We start from the raw sequence: 12,413 nt of genomic DNA on the forward strand, positions 1-12,413 counted from the left end.
TGTGACTTCACCTTGTTGGTATAGTCGTTCTGTTCTTGCTATGAAGGCGGGGACCACCTGGGTGGACACTAACCATTGGCCAGTGACCTGGTAGGATCCTCAGTCCAGTCACCCATCAAGTGACTCCTGATGGCCACCACTGAGTCTAGAAGCCAAGTTGGCTGTGTTGAGCCTCAAGAGAACTATGACTTTACTAAACACCTTGACTTTTACGGTACTGGAGATCAAACCCTGGCTCACAACTTACATGCAGCCTTGTGAGAAACACTGAAGCAAGAATTCTTACCATACAACCGAAGAAGACTATGCTGGGGGATTTTGTTTTGCGACAGGGGCTTGCTTCACATGGACCTGGGTAGCCTGGGACCATGTAGCCCAGGCTAGACTTAAACTTGTAGTGGTTCTACTTCCGTGTTTAAATGCAGAGATGATAGGGACATACCACCATGCCTAATGAAGATGCTGCCTTGAGCCTCTTAAAGCTCAGACTGGTTTCTTGCACACGGTGACAGAGCGCTTTATGTCTCCCTAGACTCTACCCACCCGGGAAGACTACTCACCTAAGTAGAGAGAAATCTCCCTCCCGCTTATAAGTTTTAGTTGCCTTTTAATGTATGGATTTCACAGGATCTTCTTGAGTTGTTGTTGTTGTGAACGTGTGTGTGTGTGTCTATGTTCGATCGAATGCGGGTGCCAATCATTAAATCCTCATGGAGCTGAAGTCACAAGCAGTTGTAAGCCTTGTACTGTGGGGGAGGGAACTCCAACTTGGGTCCCTTGCAAGTCCGCACTCTTAACTACTGAGCCACATCTCTCGCCTCTGGGAATTTCTAATCCCTAACAACATTTTATAAACTACCATGTAGGAAGTTCCAGGTCAGTTTCTGCTATATAGCAAGATCCTGTTTCAAAAGACAAAAGGAAAAATTCTATACAATACCAACTGTAGCTATGTACAACGGCCCGTGCCTGTAATCCTAGCACTTGGAGATAGAAGCCAGATAGCCAGGAAATCCTGTCTCAGACCAAAGCAAACTGAGTCTCCATCACACGGGGAAACCAAGACCACAGCTAACCAAACTATGGGACATCACTACTTTGTAAGCTAATTTCTATTTTATTATAAAGATTTCAAGGTTTTCTAGGGCGGGTCTGGAGGGATGAATGTGGGTAGGAGGAGAACAGGCTGCTCTTGCAGAGGACTCAGGTTTGATTCCCAGCACCCACGTGGTGGCTCAGGACTCCCTGTACCTCCAGTCCCTGGGGGGTCTGATGTGCTCTTTCAGCCTCTGCTGGCACCACTCAGGCACACATGTGGTGCACAGACACAAACAAGCAAATACACACATTAAAAAATTTAAAACACATGGGGCTAGTGAGATGGCTCAGCGGTTAAGGACACTGACTGTTCTTCCTAAGGGCCTGAGTTCAAATCCCAGCAACCACATGGTGGCTCACAACCATCCGTAAATGAGATCTGATGCCCTCTTCTGGTGTGTCTGAAGATAGCTACAGTGTACTTACATATAATAAATAAATAAATCTTTAAAAAAATTTTTAAAACACATAAAAATATCAGACTAGGCTGGGCAGTGGTGGTGCACGCCTGTAATCCCAGCACTCTGGGAGGCAGAGGCAGGTGGATTTCTGAGTTTGAGGCTAGCCTGGTCTACAGAGTGAGTTCCAGGACAGCCAGGGCTATACAGAGAAACCCTATCTCCAAAAAACCTAAATAAATAAATAAATAAATAAATAAAAAATCAGACTAGACATGCTCTGTGTCTACCCACTTGCTATTGTCTTCAGAATTTCTGCTTGTTTCTAAAATGTTATTTATGAATGCCCCCAACACACACACACACACACACACACACACACACACACACACACACAGGTAGGGGGTGAACAACCTTCAGGAGCTCCTCCTCTTTTTTTTTTTTCAGAATACAGTAATCCATTTATTCTAAGACATTCTTTTTTATTTTTTTAATGTTTTTTTTTTTTTAAAGGAGCTCCTCCTCTTATTCCATGCAGGGCCCAGGGATTATAGCAGAGTTTTATTGGACCTGCAATCAAGAGCTCCTTGCAGGTTGAGCCCTGTCAGCTCAGGGGGGTGGGTACCTATTACACGCGGTGTTGGCCTTAGGGAGCTGTCAGTCTTAGGAGCATAAACACCCCACCAATGAGCTGTCCTGCCCAGCTCTTGTGTATTTGAGAGAGAGGACCGCTTGAACTTGAGAGCCTCCTGCCTCAGCCTGCCAAGCTGGAACAAGGCCACACCATGGCCTCTGACTGGCATAATCTTTCTAAGTCTTTGAGTCCGGCAGGTCAGTCTTCACCTTCCGCCTTGTTTGACGGGGTCTCTGGTCACCGCACACACCCCCTCCCCCACTGTGTGCCCACCTAGTTGGCTCGTGAGCTTCCAGGCATTCTGTCTTTATTTCTTGTCCCTTGAAGTGCTGGGATTACAGCCATGCCCTAGAACAACCTACAATGGATTCTGGGGATTTGAACTCACAGCACACACAGGTTATCCACTGAGCCATGTCCTACCCTAGCCCCTGGCTTAAGCACGTTTCATGTTTCATGTGTGTCAACTCTGGACTTTCAGGGTGATTTAGGGCTGGACATCTATGGCTGCCACACAGGAGGGGTCAGCAGACATGAGCATGTGTGTAGGTGGTAGGGTTCTTGTTTAGAGGTTTCCCTAGTATCATGAGCACATGGAATCCAACCTTTAAACAAATGCCATCATTAAAACGGAGCACTCAACAGGTATAGTGGCACACCTTTAATCCCAGCACCCAGGAGGCAGAGGCAGGTGGATCTCTGAGTCTGAGGCCAGCCTGGTCTACAGAGCAAATTCCAGAACAGCCAGGGCTACAGAGAAGCCGTCTTGAAAATCCAAAACGGGAACAAGACCCAACTGAGGCTTGCTTCCTCGCCAGCAGTTACCCTTCCTTCCCTTATGCTCTCAAAGCGGAGCAGGAGGTTCCTCCCCCCCCCACCCCCAGCATCAAAACCACAGGCAATGTGCTGTGAGGGATATGGTTCGAATGGCCCCTCCTGCCTTAGGAATGAAGCCAGGCAGTTCAAACCCAGCTTGGATTTAGGAACTGTTTTCTGAACCAACCTACAAGGAAAGGAGATAACTAAATTACAAGGGATCCGACCTTCCGCTCACACCACCACAAACTGGCACCTTCTACACACTGGAGTGTCTGGGAGTGTTCATTTCAGAGCAAAAGAATCAACTAGCCTATTTCAGAAGGCTGAGAAACCAGGAGTGTGAACTGTATCAAGTTGGCCGTGCACAGCTGCGAACCCGGGACTGGAAGATCCTAAATCCAAGGCCATCCTTTGTTCAAGGCCAGCCTAAATCCAAGACAACTACAGTAACTGCTCCCAAACCCACCCCAAACCACCACCAGGACTTTGCCACTACTTTCTGGTCCAATGACAGCAAGCTTTAGGAGCAGTTAGAAGTCATTTGTCTATAACCAGCCAGGGTGGCACATGTCTTTAATGGCAGTACTCTCTGGAGCAGTGGTAGGTAAAGCTCTGTGAGTTGAGCCAGTCTGGTCTACAGAGTGCATTCCGAGAGAGTAAGCCAGGGCTACATAGGAAGACCGTGTCAGGAAGGGAGGAAGGGAGGGAGGGAGGGAGGGAGGGAGGAAGGGAGGAATCTGTCCTGAACCCCAGCTAGAGCCCAGCACAGGTCCGGTCAGCACTGGACCCATTAGGCGCTCAGCCAGCACTGCACACTGGAGTGAGGGCTCAGTGCCCCTCAAGTCAGTCCGCACTTCCCACCTCTAGGGATAAACCGTGCTCTAGGCCAATCTCCTGGCCCTCGTACTTCTTGGAAACTGTGAATTTGGACAAAAGGGACAGAGACCAACAAATCTAATAGTTTATGTGCTTTCAATGTGAGAGGTCAAGTCCATGCCCAACACCTCCTTTGGGACTCTCTGAGGTGAACGGAAGGAAGCAGATGCACTGCAGGTCCGTGGGTGGGGACAGTGCTGGGCAGTGCATATCTCCACTGTTAGGGCGTGGCGGTGCTCAGTAGGTGCCCGTTACTGCTGATCACGGGCTGAGGGACGGAGCCATCTGTCCGGGGATCTAGGCCTCCTAGCTGCCAGGCCCCGAGTCTGCAAAGGGTCTGGTTCTTTTCACTTGGCACTTGGTTTTACAGTGGACTGGGGAGTAATCTTCTCCCTGTTAACAAACATCAAAGACAGAAGAGGCCCAGTTCCTGGCATTTTTGTACATAGATTTCTCATAGATTTATTTCTGTGTCATGTTATATATAGACCTAGTCATATATACTTTTTATTTTTAATATACAATCTATACTTCCTTCCCCACCAAAACCCCAGGAGGAGATATAAATCCTTCCAGGATCTCCATCGGGCTTCCTAAGATGATTAGCTAACAAAGAACCATTTCTTAACATCTCAAAAATAGCTGTTCTCAGGCTCCGGGTCACTGAAGCAGCAGTATCCCCAGGCCCAAGGAGATGAGAGAGGACAAGAAACAACTGTAGTGTGATGGGGTTCTGGGAGGAACATGTCCAGCGACATACTCCCAGGAGAGCAGACTGGCTCCAGAACTCTAAGGCTGGGATGAAGGTGGAGACCCCCTTCCCCATGGCTTTTCAGATGCAGCCCACTAGGCAGGGGGAGGAGCAGGAGCTGCAGATGAGGCATGCAGGCGCAGGTGTGGGTGAAGAGCCGGCCCTCCGGAGGGAGGCTGGCCGACTGCTCAGGGACGGACGGGATAATGGTCGGACAGTGCTGCAGAACGGTGAGCGCACGCATGGCGAGGGGAGGGGGAGGCACGGAACACGTAACAAGTACCAACAGAACATGACCTGTACTGGCCTCCTCCTACAGAGGATGTGGCTTATGCTTGGGGGTGGAGGAGATGAGAAGTCATGAGCTAGCATTATCAGCTGGCCAGGGGCACAGGAAGGCTTTGAGGACTCCTAAGGGGTAGGCAGGAAGGCAGCTGGGACCCCACAATCCCAGGGAAGAAACAAGTCCTTTCAGTTCGACTTGGACCAAATCTTGGCGCTCCCTCGGAGTCTGGCAAGGGGAAGAGAGAGAGAGGGGATGCAAGGGGTCCCCTAATTCCTGGAGGACACCCCCACTCCCTACCCCATGCAAACGACTAAAGCAAGTGGAGCAGCCAGGTCTCTGAGGTAAAGTGGGATACCCAGAGTCAGCAGCTCCCGCATGGGCTCACCCCTTGCCCTTTGAGGCCTTCTTGCTGGGCTGGCGCTGGTTGGTGCCAGGAGCTGGTTCCCTCAGCTCTGTCAGGTGCTGCTCAGGGTCCTGTGAAGTGGCTGCAGCAGCGGCTGCTGTTGTAACTTTAATGGTTTTCTTAAGGTTGGCAACCTATCAGGATGAAAGGAATAGGGGATAGCCAAAGGAGGTTCCAGAACCGGACAGGCCCTGACTATCTTATTAGTCGGCCTCAGCCACATCGCAGCCCCAGGTGCCAGGGCCGGGGAGCTCGAGTTTACCTCGTTCCCTGTCTGCTCACCTCACTCTCGATCTGCTGCTTCAAGCCCAGCTGCTGCTCCTTGTGCTGGTTGGCTCGGCTGACTTGCTCTTCAATGCCTGACAGCACAACCTCACAGCCAACGCACCTGTGGGAGTCAGGGCAGACAAAAGCGTCAGCAGGAGGAGGCAAAGATCATAGCATAGCCTCATACAAAACAAAAACAAAAGCCTCAAAAGCCAGCCTCCGAGCTGGACTGAAAGCCCTTGCCGGAGCTGGGACCCCTTGATAGGGCAGAGGAACCAGCTACAACAGGATTCTTTCTCCCTTGCAACCCCCCAGGGCAGGATGAGAAACGGAGGAGAAAGCAGTAAGCAGTAGAGTGACAGGGACCAGGTGAGTGGGCGCGGCAGTGCGCTTGGAGAAGTGGCTCTGTGGGGAAGCCCGCGTGCTCCTCCAGAGAAGCGGGTTTGATCCGGGCACACACACCACTGGCTCACACCACCAGCTCAGGGGCAGCTGACCGCTCTGGCCCTGTGAGCACCCGAACTCACCTGCATCCCTCTACCCCTCTATCACATACACACACAGAACTAAAAATAAAAGCAAATCAAAATAACAAGATGAAAGCAGGAGCCAGAAAATAAAGTGAGAGAGACAAGCACGGCGGCGTGTACAGCCAGGCACTGCGGTGTACAGCGGCGCACGCCTGTAAACTCAGAACGGGGAAGTAGAGGCAGGATCTCCAATTCAAGGCCAGCTTGGGGTACACAGAAAGATCACAATGAAGTCAGGGATACAAAGAGGAAAAGGAAAGAGACCCATTCCAGCCCCTGGTGCTATTTATGTGCAGGTGTACTAAACTCAGCCTATGACAGTGACAAGCCTGCCGCTAAGCCGTCAAGAGCACAGCTCCCATTCCTTTGCACCCAGGGCCCCCTGTGAGCTTCTGTCCCCTCAGAAGCCTTGGAAAGAAAGCACTGGTCTCTCTCTTTCTCTCCTCAGGCTAACCCTCCGCAGCCCGTCCCTGCTCTCTCTTGCTGATTTAAGAAGGGAGGGGTCAGGCCTGAGTTCTCACCACTCTTGCAGGGTATGGGCGATGGCACTGAGGTCCTGGCGCTGGATGTCCCGCCCAATGCTGTAATCAACCTCTAGCCGCTGATTGCGCTGGTCCAGAGAGCCTCTCAGGACATCGGCGTACACAGCCTCGATCACAAGGTCTTCCAGCTGGCGCACGTTCCGCAGGGCAAGCGCCTCCAGCAGCACTGCGTATGGGATGCACTGGGCCCAGAGGGCAGGCCCAGATCGATGGGGTTCAAGGGCAGAGAGGCACGAGGCACAGCCCTCTTCCAGTTCCTCCCCAATGCCCAGGCCCACTTCCCTGCTCCTATCCATAAACCATTCCCTGGAAAATGTTGGTTCTAAAGCAAAACCTATTACGGTCTCAAAAACATCACCAGAAAAGGATAATCTTTCAACCTGTATTTCCTTCCTTAGCCATGTTACAAACTGGCATTACCGTGGAGGAATCTACAACCACGAGCATGATTGCAGCAAAAATCACAAGGACTCAATTCTAGTTAACAACTGGGAGAATGATGTGAAGGGACAAAAGACTGTGCCCACAGGGGCACACACATCTTACTACAGCGACTGGAGAACCCCATTTCTAGCTCAGAGGCTTTGCTGGCCTGGAACTCCACAGGGCGAGTGAGAGCAGTCAGCACTCTAGGGACAGTTTTGGCCCCAAACACAAAAGATGATGACTGAGAACTTCAGTTCAAACTGGGAGACCCCTGACTCGATGACTGCAGCAATGGAGTTTCAGTTCAGACCCTGCGGGGAGGCCGATGGCTGTCCTTCAGACTCTCCGGGGACTCACAACAGGTAGTCTCTGGCTTTGAAGTGGCAGTTGGCAGGACTGTCACTTACCTTGACTTTGGCAGCCAGAGTGACAACTGACAGATGTCGAAGCTTATTCTTCTGAGCCTCAGTAAGTGGGGGGAGATTCCTGGCTTCAGCTAGAGACAGGGACAAGAAGCCCGGGTATCTTGTTTTTAGCAGTTTCCTACAAGTTTTCTGCACCAATTATGCTCTAACACTGCTCTGGGTCACTCATGGAAGTAGGGAGGGCGCGGCTTTCCTTCTGTCCTTGTCTCCAGAAGCCACCCTCCTGTCCCCAGGGCTCCGGCCTGCTTACCTAAGTAGTCGGCATAGGTCCCATAGGCAAACACCGTGAGCAGACGGAGCGTGGAGGCAAAGTCGCTTTCTGCCAGCTGCAAGAACAGTGACAAGAAGTAACAAGAAGGCCCAACCTGGCCTCAGCCCTGACCCCACCCTTCCCAATAGGACCTTCCCGGCCCGTCAGGAGCTCACTTCTGCCGCCAGCCCGGTGCAGTGCTATGCAGCTAATTGCTCAATCAAGGCTGAAGATTTGCAGCGGTTTCGCTCGAGCACCCCCCCCCCCCAGGGTACAGTTTGTGACCGCCACTACTTCAGAATGTCCTCACAGTGAGGTCTTCCATCACCCACAGCATCTCCCCTCCTGTCACCCCTGCAGGTTCTCACCTGACAACCTTTTAACAAGGCTGGAGACCCAGCATCTGCTAGCCTACAAGGACCCAGCAGAGTCCCAGTGAATTATTGATAAATGGCTGACTTATACATTTTCATCCATTTATCTGATCTCTTTCACTGGAACACAAGCTGGGAATGAGTCTTCTACTTAGTCTTAAGGATGTACTTCAGTTCACTGTAGATAGAACAGGAAAAAAAGCCAGTGTTCTGTGAAACAGCAATCCAAAAACTCTATCCTCTGAGTCACGAAAAGGGCTTCCAGTGCTTGGCTCAGTTTAGCAGCACACGCCTGTCAGCCCCTTGTGACGGGCTGCTGTCACAGACGGCCATCCACCTGCTCCAAACTTGACTCGGCCATTTGTGTGAGTGGACCTTGTCACTGTGTTCAGAGCAGCTTGCTCTTAGGGAAGAAGACAGAATCTTCATTTTCTACCTTAAATGAATTAGAGTGTGCGACACTTGGGGTAACGTGGGATAATTCAATATACTCATTCTCTCTGATTTTAGAGACTTCAGCCTTTCCCACAATGTTACTTCTGTAACTATGAGGGGAACTTGTGCTTTTTTTTTTTTTTTTTTTAGGCTTTTCCTCACTGTAGGAGTACATCCCTCCTTTTTGAGAAAGGGTCTAAGAGCCGGGCAGTGGTGGCACACGCCTGTAATCCCAGCACTTGGGAGGCAGAGGCAGGCGGATTTTTGAGTTCGAGGCCAGCCTGGTCTACAGAGTGAGCTCCAGGACAGCCAGGGGTACACAGAGAAACCCTGTCTTGAAAAACCAGAGACAGAGGGGGCGGGGGGGAAGGGAGGAGGGGGGGAGAGAGAGAGAGGGTCTAACCAGGCTGGTCTAAAAGCTATGGTCCCCTATTAGCACCCCTAGTCTGAAATGGATGCTGCCAAGGGCTCCCAATGACTAGGAACCACCCTATTGGCCCTTTCATGTTCTCACCACCATGTTAAAGAGAAAATTGAGACTTATAAGGGTTTTCTGATCCAGGTGACATGAGCTGTTTTGTTTTTAAGACAGGGTTTCTCAGGGCTGGGGAGATGGCGTTAAGTGGTTAAACGCACTAACTGATACACGGTCCTGAGTTCAAATCCCAGCAACCACATAGTGGGTCACAACTATCTGTAATGAGATCTGATACTCTCTTCTGGGGTGTCTGAAGACAGCTACAATGTACTTACATATAATAAATAAGTGAATCTTAAAAAGATAAAAAAAAATACAGGATTTCTCTGTGTAGCCCTTGCTGTCCTGGATCTCAGTCTGCAGACCAGGCTGGCGCACAGCTCAAGAGATCAACCTGTTTTTACCTCCCAGGTGTTAGTGACAGGATGATTAAGAGGTACTACTAGGCAGGAATGGTGGCAAAAGTCTTTAACCCCAACACTTGGGAGGAAGAAGAGGAGGCAGGTGGATCTCTGAGTTTAAGACCAGCCTGGTCTACAAAGAGTGTTCCAGAACAGAGTCATAGTACATAGAGAAACCCTGTCTTAACAAAAAAAGGTATCATACTGGTAGACAAGCTGGAGTTTATGAGTGGTATTCTGAATGACACCTTTTGCTTAAAATTCAAAAATTTGTGCTTGCTTCAGCTGCACATATATGAAAAAGTCTCTAGATATTAAATCTTCCAGAGAAGACTAGCATGGGCCCCCAAGCAAAGATGACACTCAAATTTATAAAGTGTTCCATACTTTTTGATTTAAAAAATTTTTTTAAACTTATGCATGAGGCATAGGTTTATATATATATATATATATATATATATATATATATATACATATACATGCTCATATATGTGTGTGTATATATGTGTCTGTGTGTATGCATAGGCAGTGTGATTCCTACACATTCAAGGCCAGCCCAGACCGTGATTACTAGTTTAGGGCAGCCAGGACTACACAGTGAAACCCCCACTGAAAATGTGGGTACAGAGGGAAGGAGCACTACGTTTACAGACCCCTTATCTGTAAGAGAATGAAGACCTTTATTTGATTGCTTACTTTACCAAGTTGACCTGAGTGGTTACTGGTTACAAAACGCGCCCACCATTCTCAGAGGGAACTTTGGTGCCAAGGTTGTGTGTGGACCACCCGGGCGAGCAACACACCTGTCTCACATTAGGCATATCCAGCAGTTCCCCAAACACGTAGACACCGGGGGCCTCCAGCACCTGGTGGATGAGTGTGGCCAGTGCTGCCCCCTTAGCTGACTTGGCAAGGAGCAGAAACTGCTCCTGGTTCTGCCCTGTCACCTTCACCTCTGCACTCATGGCTGCACCGAGGCGCGAGGCTCTGGCTTCAAGTTTTCTGCAGCTGCAAGGAAAAGAGGAACGTAACACTAAAGGCCCAGGGACCGGGTGAGGATGGTCAGCTCAAGGACAGAGGGGCTGCACTCAAGAGGATCTAAGCCACTTCCGCAGTGAGCAATCAGGTCAGGAGGTCTAAAAGCCAACTCTAGGGTTCCTTAAAGTCGGCCACATCCTGGTCGCCACGCCCACCCTCTCCCCCATCCCGGGCACGGTCCCAAACCCCACCACGTGCACCCCATTGAGTTCCAAGACAGATGAGGCAGGGAGGGGAGGGACAGCACGTGGTGTCTACCCCAACGACGACGAACCCGATCTCTGAACTAGTGTCTTACACGTGTCCGCAACCACGTGACCTCACCTTCTCGATCCTCTCTCGTGGCTCCGCCCACCCTCCCTTAAAGAGGCAGCCCGGGTCCGCGGGTCGGTGCCCAAGGCCAGGTCGTACCCCGGGACAGCCTGCGACCGACTGCTGATACCTGGAAGCCTCGTCTTCCAGCGCACGGGGCGGAGCGGCCGCTCCGTCACCTCCGGCCGCGGCTCGCAGCCTTTCCTGCCACCTCCCCACTGGGCCGCTCTAGCCACTCGCTTCGTTGGCCAGCTTCCGGCCGCACTTCCGCTCTCGGGAGGCGGGTTCCGGGCGGCTGTGGCCTGCTTCCGCTTTCCGACCGCCTAGCTTCCGCTCCGGCACTGAGGCTTTATGGGTGCGAGATCGGTGGGTGCAGGGAGCAGAGAAAAGCCCGGCTCTGGGAAGGTCCCGGGTAGGCGAGCCGCCCGCCCGGGAGCTGCAGCCGAGGGAGGAGGGCGGCGCCGAGTTCCCACGGCGACGTGAGCGATAGTGGAAGGCGAGCAGACGCCGAGAGAAACCATAGCCAGAGGGGAGAAACGTGGCTAGAAATTAACGGTACACACTTTAGGTAGTCCAACCACTCATCTTTTTATAGAGCAGAAGAGATGTTTAAAGGGGAAGATGTTTAAAGGGAGTTGTGACTCATACCGCCCTCCCTGCGTGGTGCAGGTAGGAGGATCAGGAGTTCAAAACCAGCCTCTGCTACATAGCGGATTTCAAGCCTGTCTGGGCTACGTGAGAACTGGTCTCAAAAGGAAACAAACCCCCAAATGATTAAGGGGAAAGGGAAGTGTATTGATCAGACTTTTGAGGTTTTCTTCCGTTGAAATTTCAGACCGTTTGGCCATGGTTACTACACATAATCACTGAGTTATGTTTTTAGCCCTTGAATCTCAATTAACAAGTGTGAGTGGAACCAAGGCAGATGAGGAAATTTAAAAGTTAAAGGATTCAGCTGCGCACTTGTAATCCCAGCATGTAGGAGGGCTGAGGCAGGAGGATTGATTGCTATGTGTTGGAGGCTAGCCTGGGCTACCGTGTGAGAGATCCTATCTCAGAGTACTTTAAATCCCGTGGTGGTACACGCCTTTAAATCGGGTGGATTTCTGAGTAGGATCATCCAGCATCTTATGCATAGGGAATTACAGGACAGCCAGAATTAGTGAGACCTTATCTCAAAATGAAACAAAACAAAAATCCTTACAGAAACCATTTAAGGGGCAAATTAAGGCAAAGCCAGATTTACTCTTACATAATCTGTAATCCAGCCACTCAGTAGGCTGAGGCAGGAGAATTGGACGTTCAAGACCTCAGTTCTGCAAGTAACCTGTGAGACAAACCTAAGGCCCAAGCGCATGCCTAGCTTCTGATTCCATTGCTTCCCTGAAGAAATCGAGGCATGGTCTAACACTTGGGAGGCAAAGTCTGGAGTATTTCAGGCTCAGAGTGGTGGAGACAGACAGAGAGAAGGGTTAGAAAAGAAGGCAATGGGCTGGAGAGATGCCTCAGAGGTTAAGAACACTGGCTGCTCCTCCAGAGGTCCCAAGTTCAATTCCCAACAACTACATGGTAGTTCACAAACATCTGTAATGAGATCTGGTGCCCTCTTCTGGCCAGCAGACATGCAGGCAGGCAGAACACTATAAATAATAAACCTTTAGAAAAATAAA

At 50.6% G+C, this 12,413-nt stretch overlaps 1 protein-coding gene across 4 annotated transcripts; it reads right to left on the reverse strand.

Annotated features, from left to right (window-relative positions):
• Nucleotides 1-3,896: 3,896 nt before the first annotated feature.
• Nucleotides 3,897-10,993, reverse strand: Cops7a (COP9 signalosome subunit 7A). Of its 4 annotated transcripts, none has more exons than XM_052174852.1 (8): nt 10,874-10,993; nt 10,197-10,401; nt 7,706-7,781; nt 7,438-7,526; nt 6,584-6,786; nt 5,548-5,653; nt 5,248-5,399; nt 3,897-4,218 (listed from the first exon to the last, which is right to left on the reverse strand). In XM_052174852.1, the coding sequence occupies exons 2-8, from the start codon at nt 10,356-10,358 to the stop codon at nt 4,173-4,175; spliced, it is 834 nt and encodes a 277-aa protein (XP_052030812.1). In that variant the 5' UTR covers nt 10,359-10,401; nt 10,874-10,993; the 3' UTR covers nt 3,897-4,172. The 4 variants fall into 4 exon arrangements, with proteins under 4 accessions (XP_052030812.1, XP_052030813.1, XP_052030811.1 ...); XM_052174853.1 differs by having other exon boundaries at nt 10,843-10,993; XM_052174851.1 differs by having other exon boundaries at nt 10,756-10,993.
• Nucleotides 10,994-12,413: the final 1,420 nt, after the last annotated feature.

Source organism: Apodemus sylvaticus, chromosome 2 (assembly GCF_947179515.1).
Source record: "Apodemus sylvaticus chromosome 2, mApoSyl1.1, whole genome shotgun sequence".
Taxonomy (NCBI): domain Eukaryota; kingdom Metazoa; phylum Chordata; class Mammalia; order Rodentia; family Muridae; genus Apodemus; species Apodemus sylvaticus.

Bases quoted from the DNA above. Each gene is read 5' to 3' on its own strand.
- Cops7a (XM_052174852.1), bottom strand. From the start codon at position 10,358: ATGAGTGCAGAGGTGAAGGTGACAGGGCAGAACCAGGAGCAGTTTCTG. The intron at 6,787-7,437 runs GTAAGTGACAGT...CTCTGGGCCCAG, and splicing joins CTCTGGCTGCCAAAGTCAAG to TGCATCCCATACGCAGTGCT. The intron at 5,400-5,547 runs GTGAGCAGACAG...TCATCCTGATAG, and splicing joins AGCAGCAGATCGAGAGTGAG to GTTGCCAACCTTAAGAAAAC.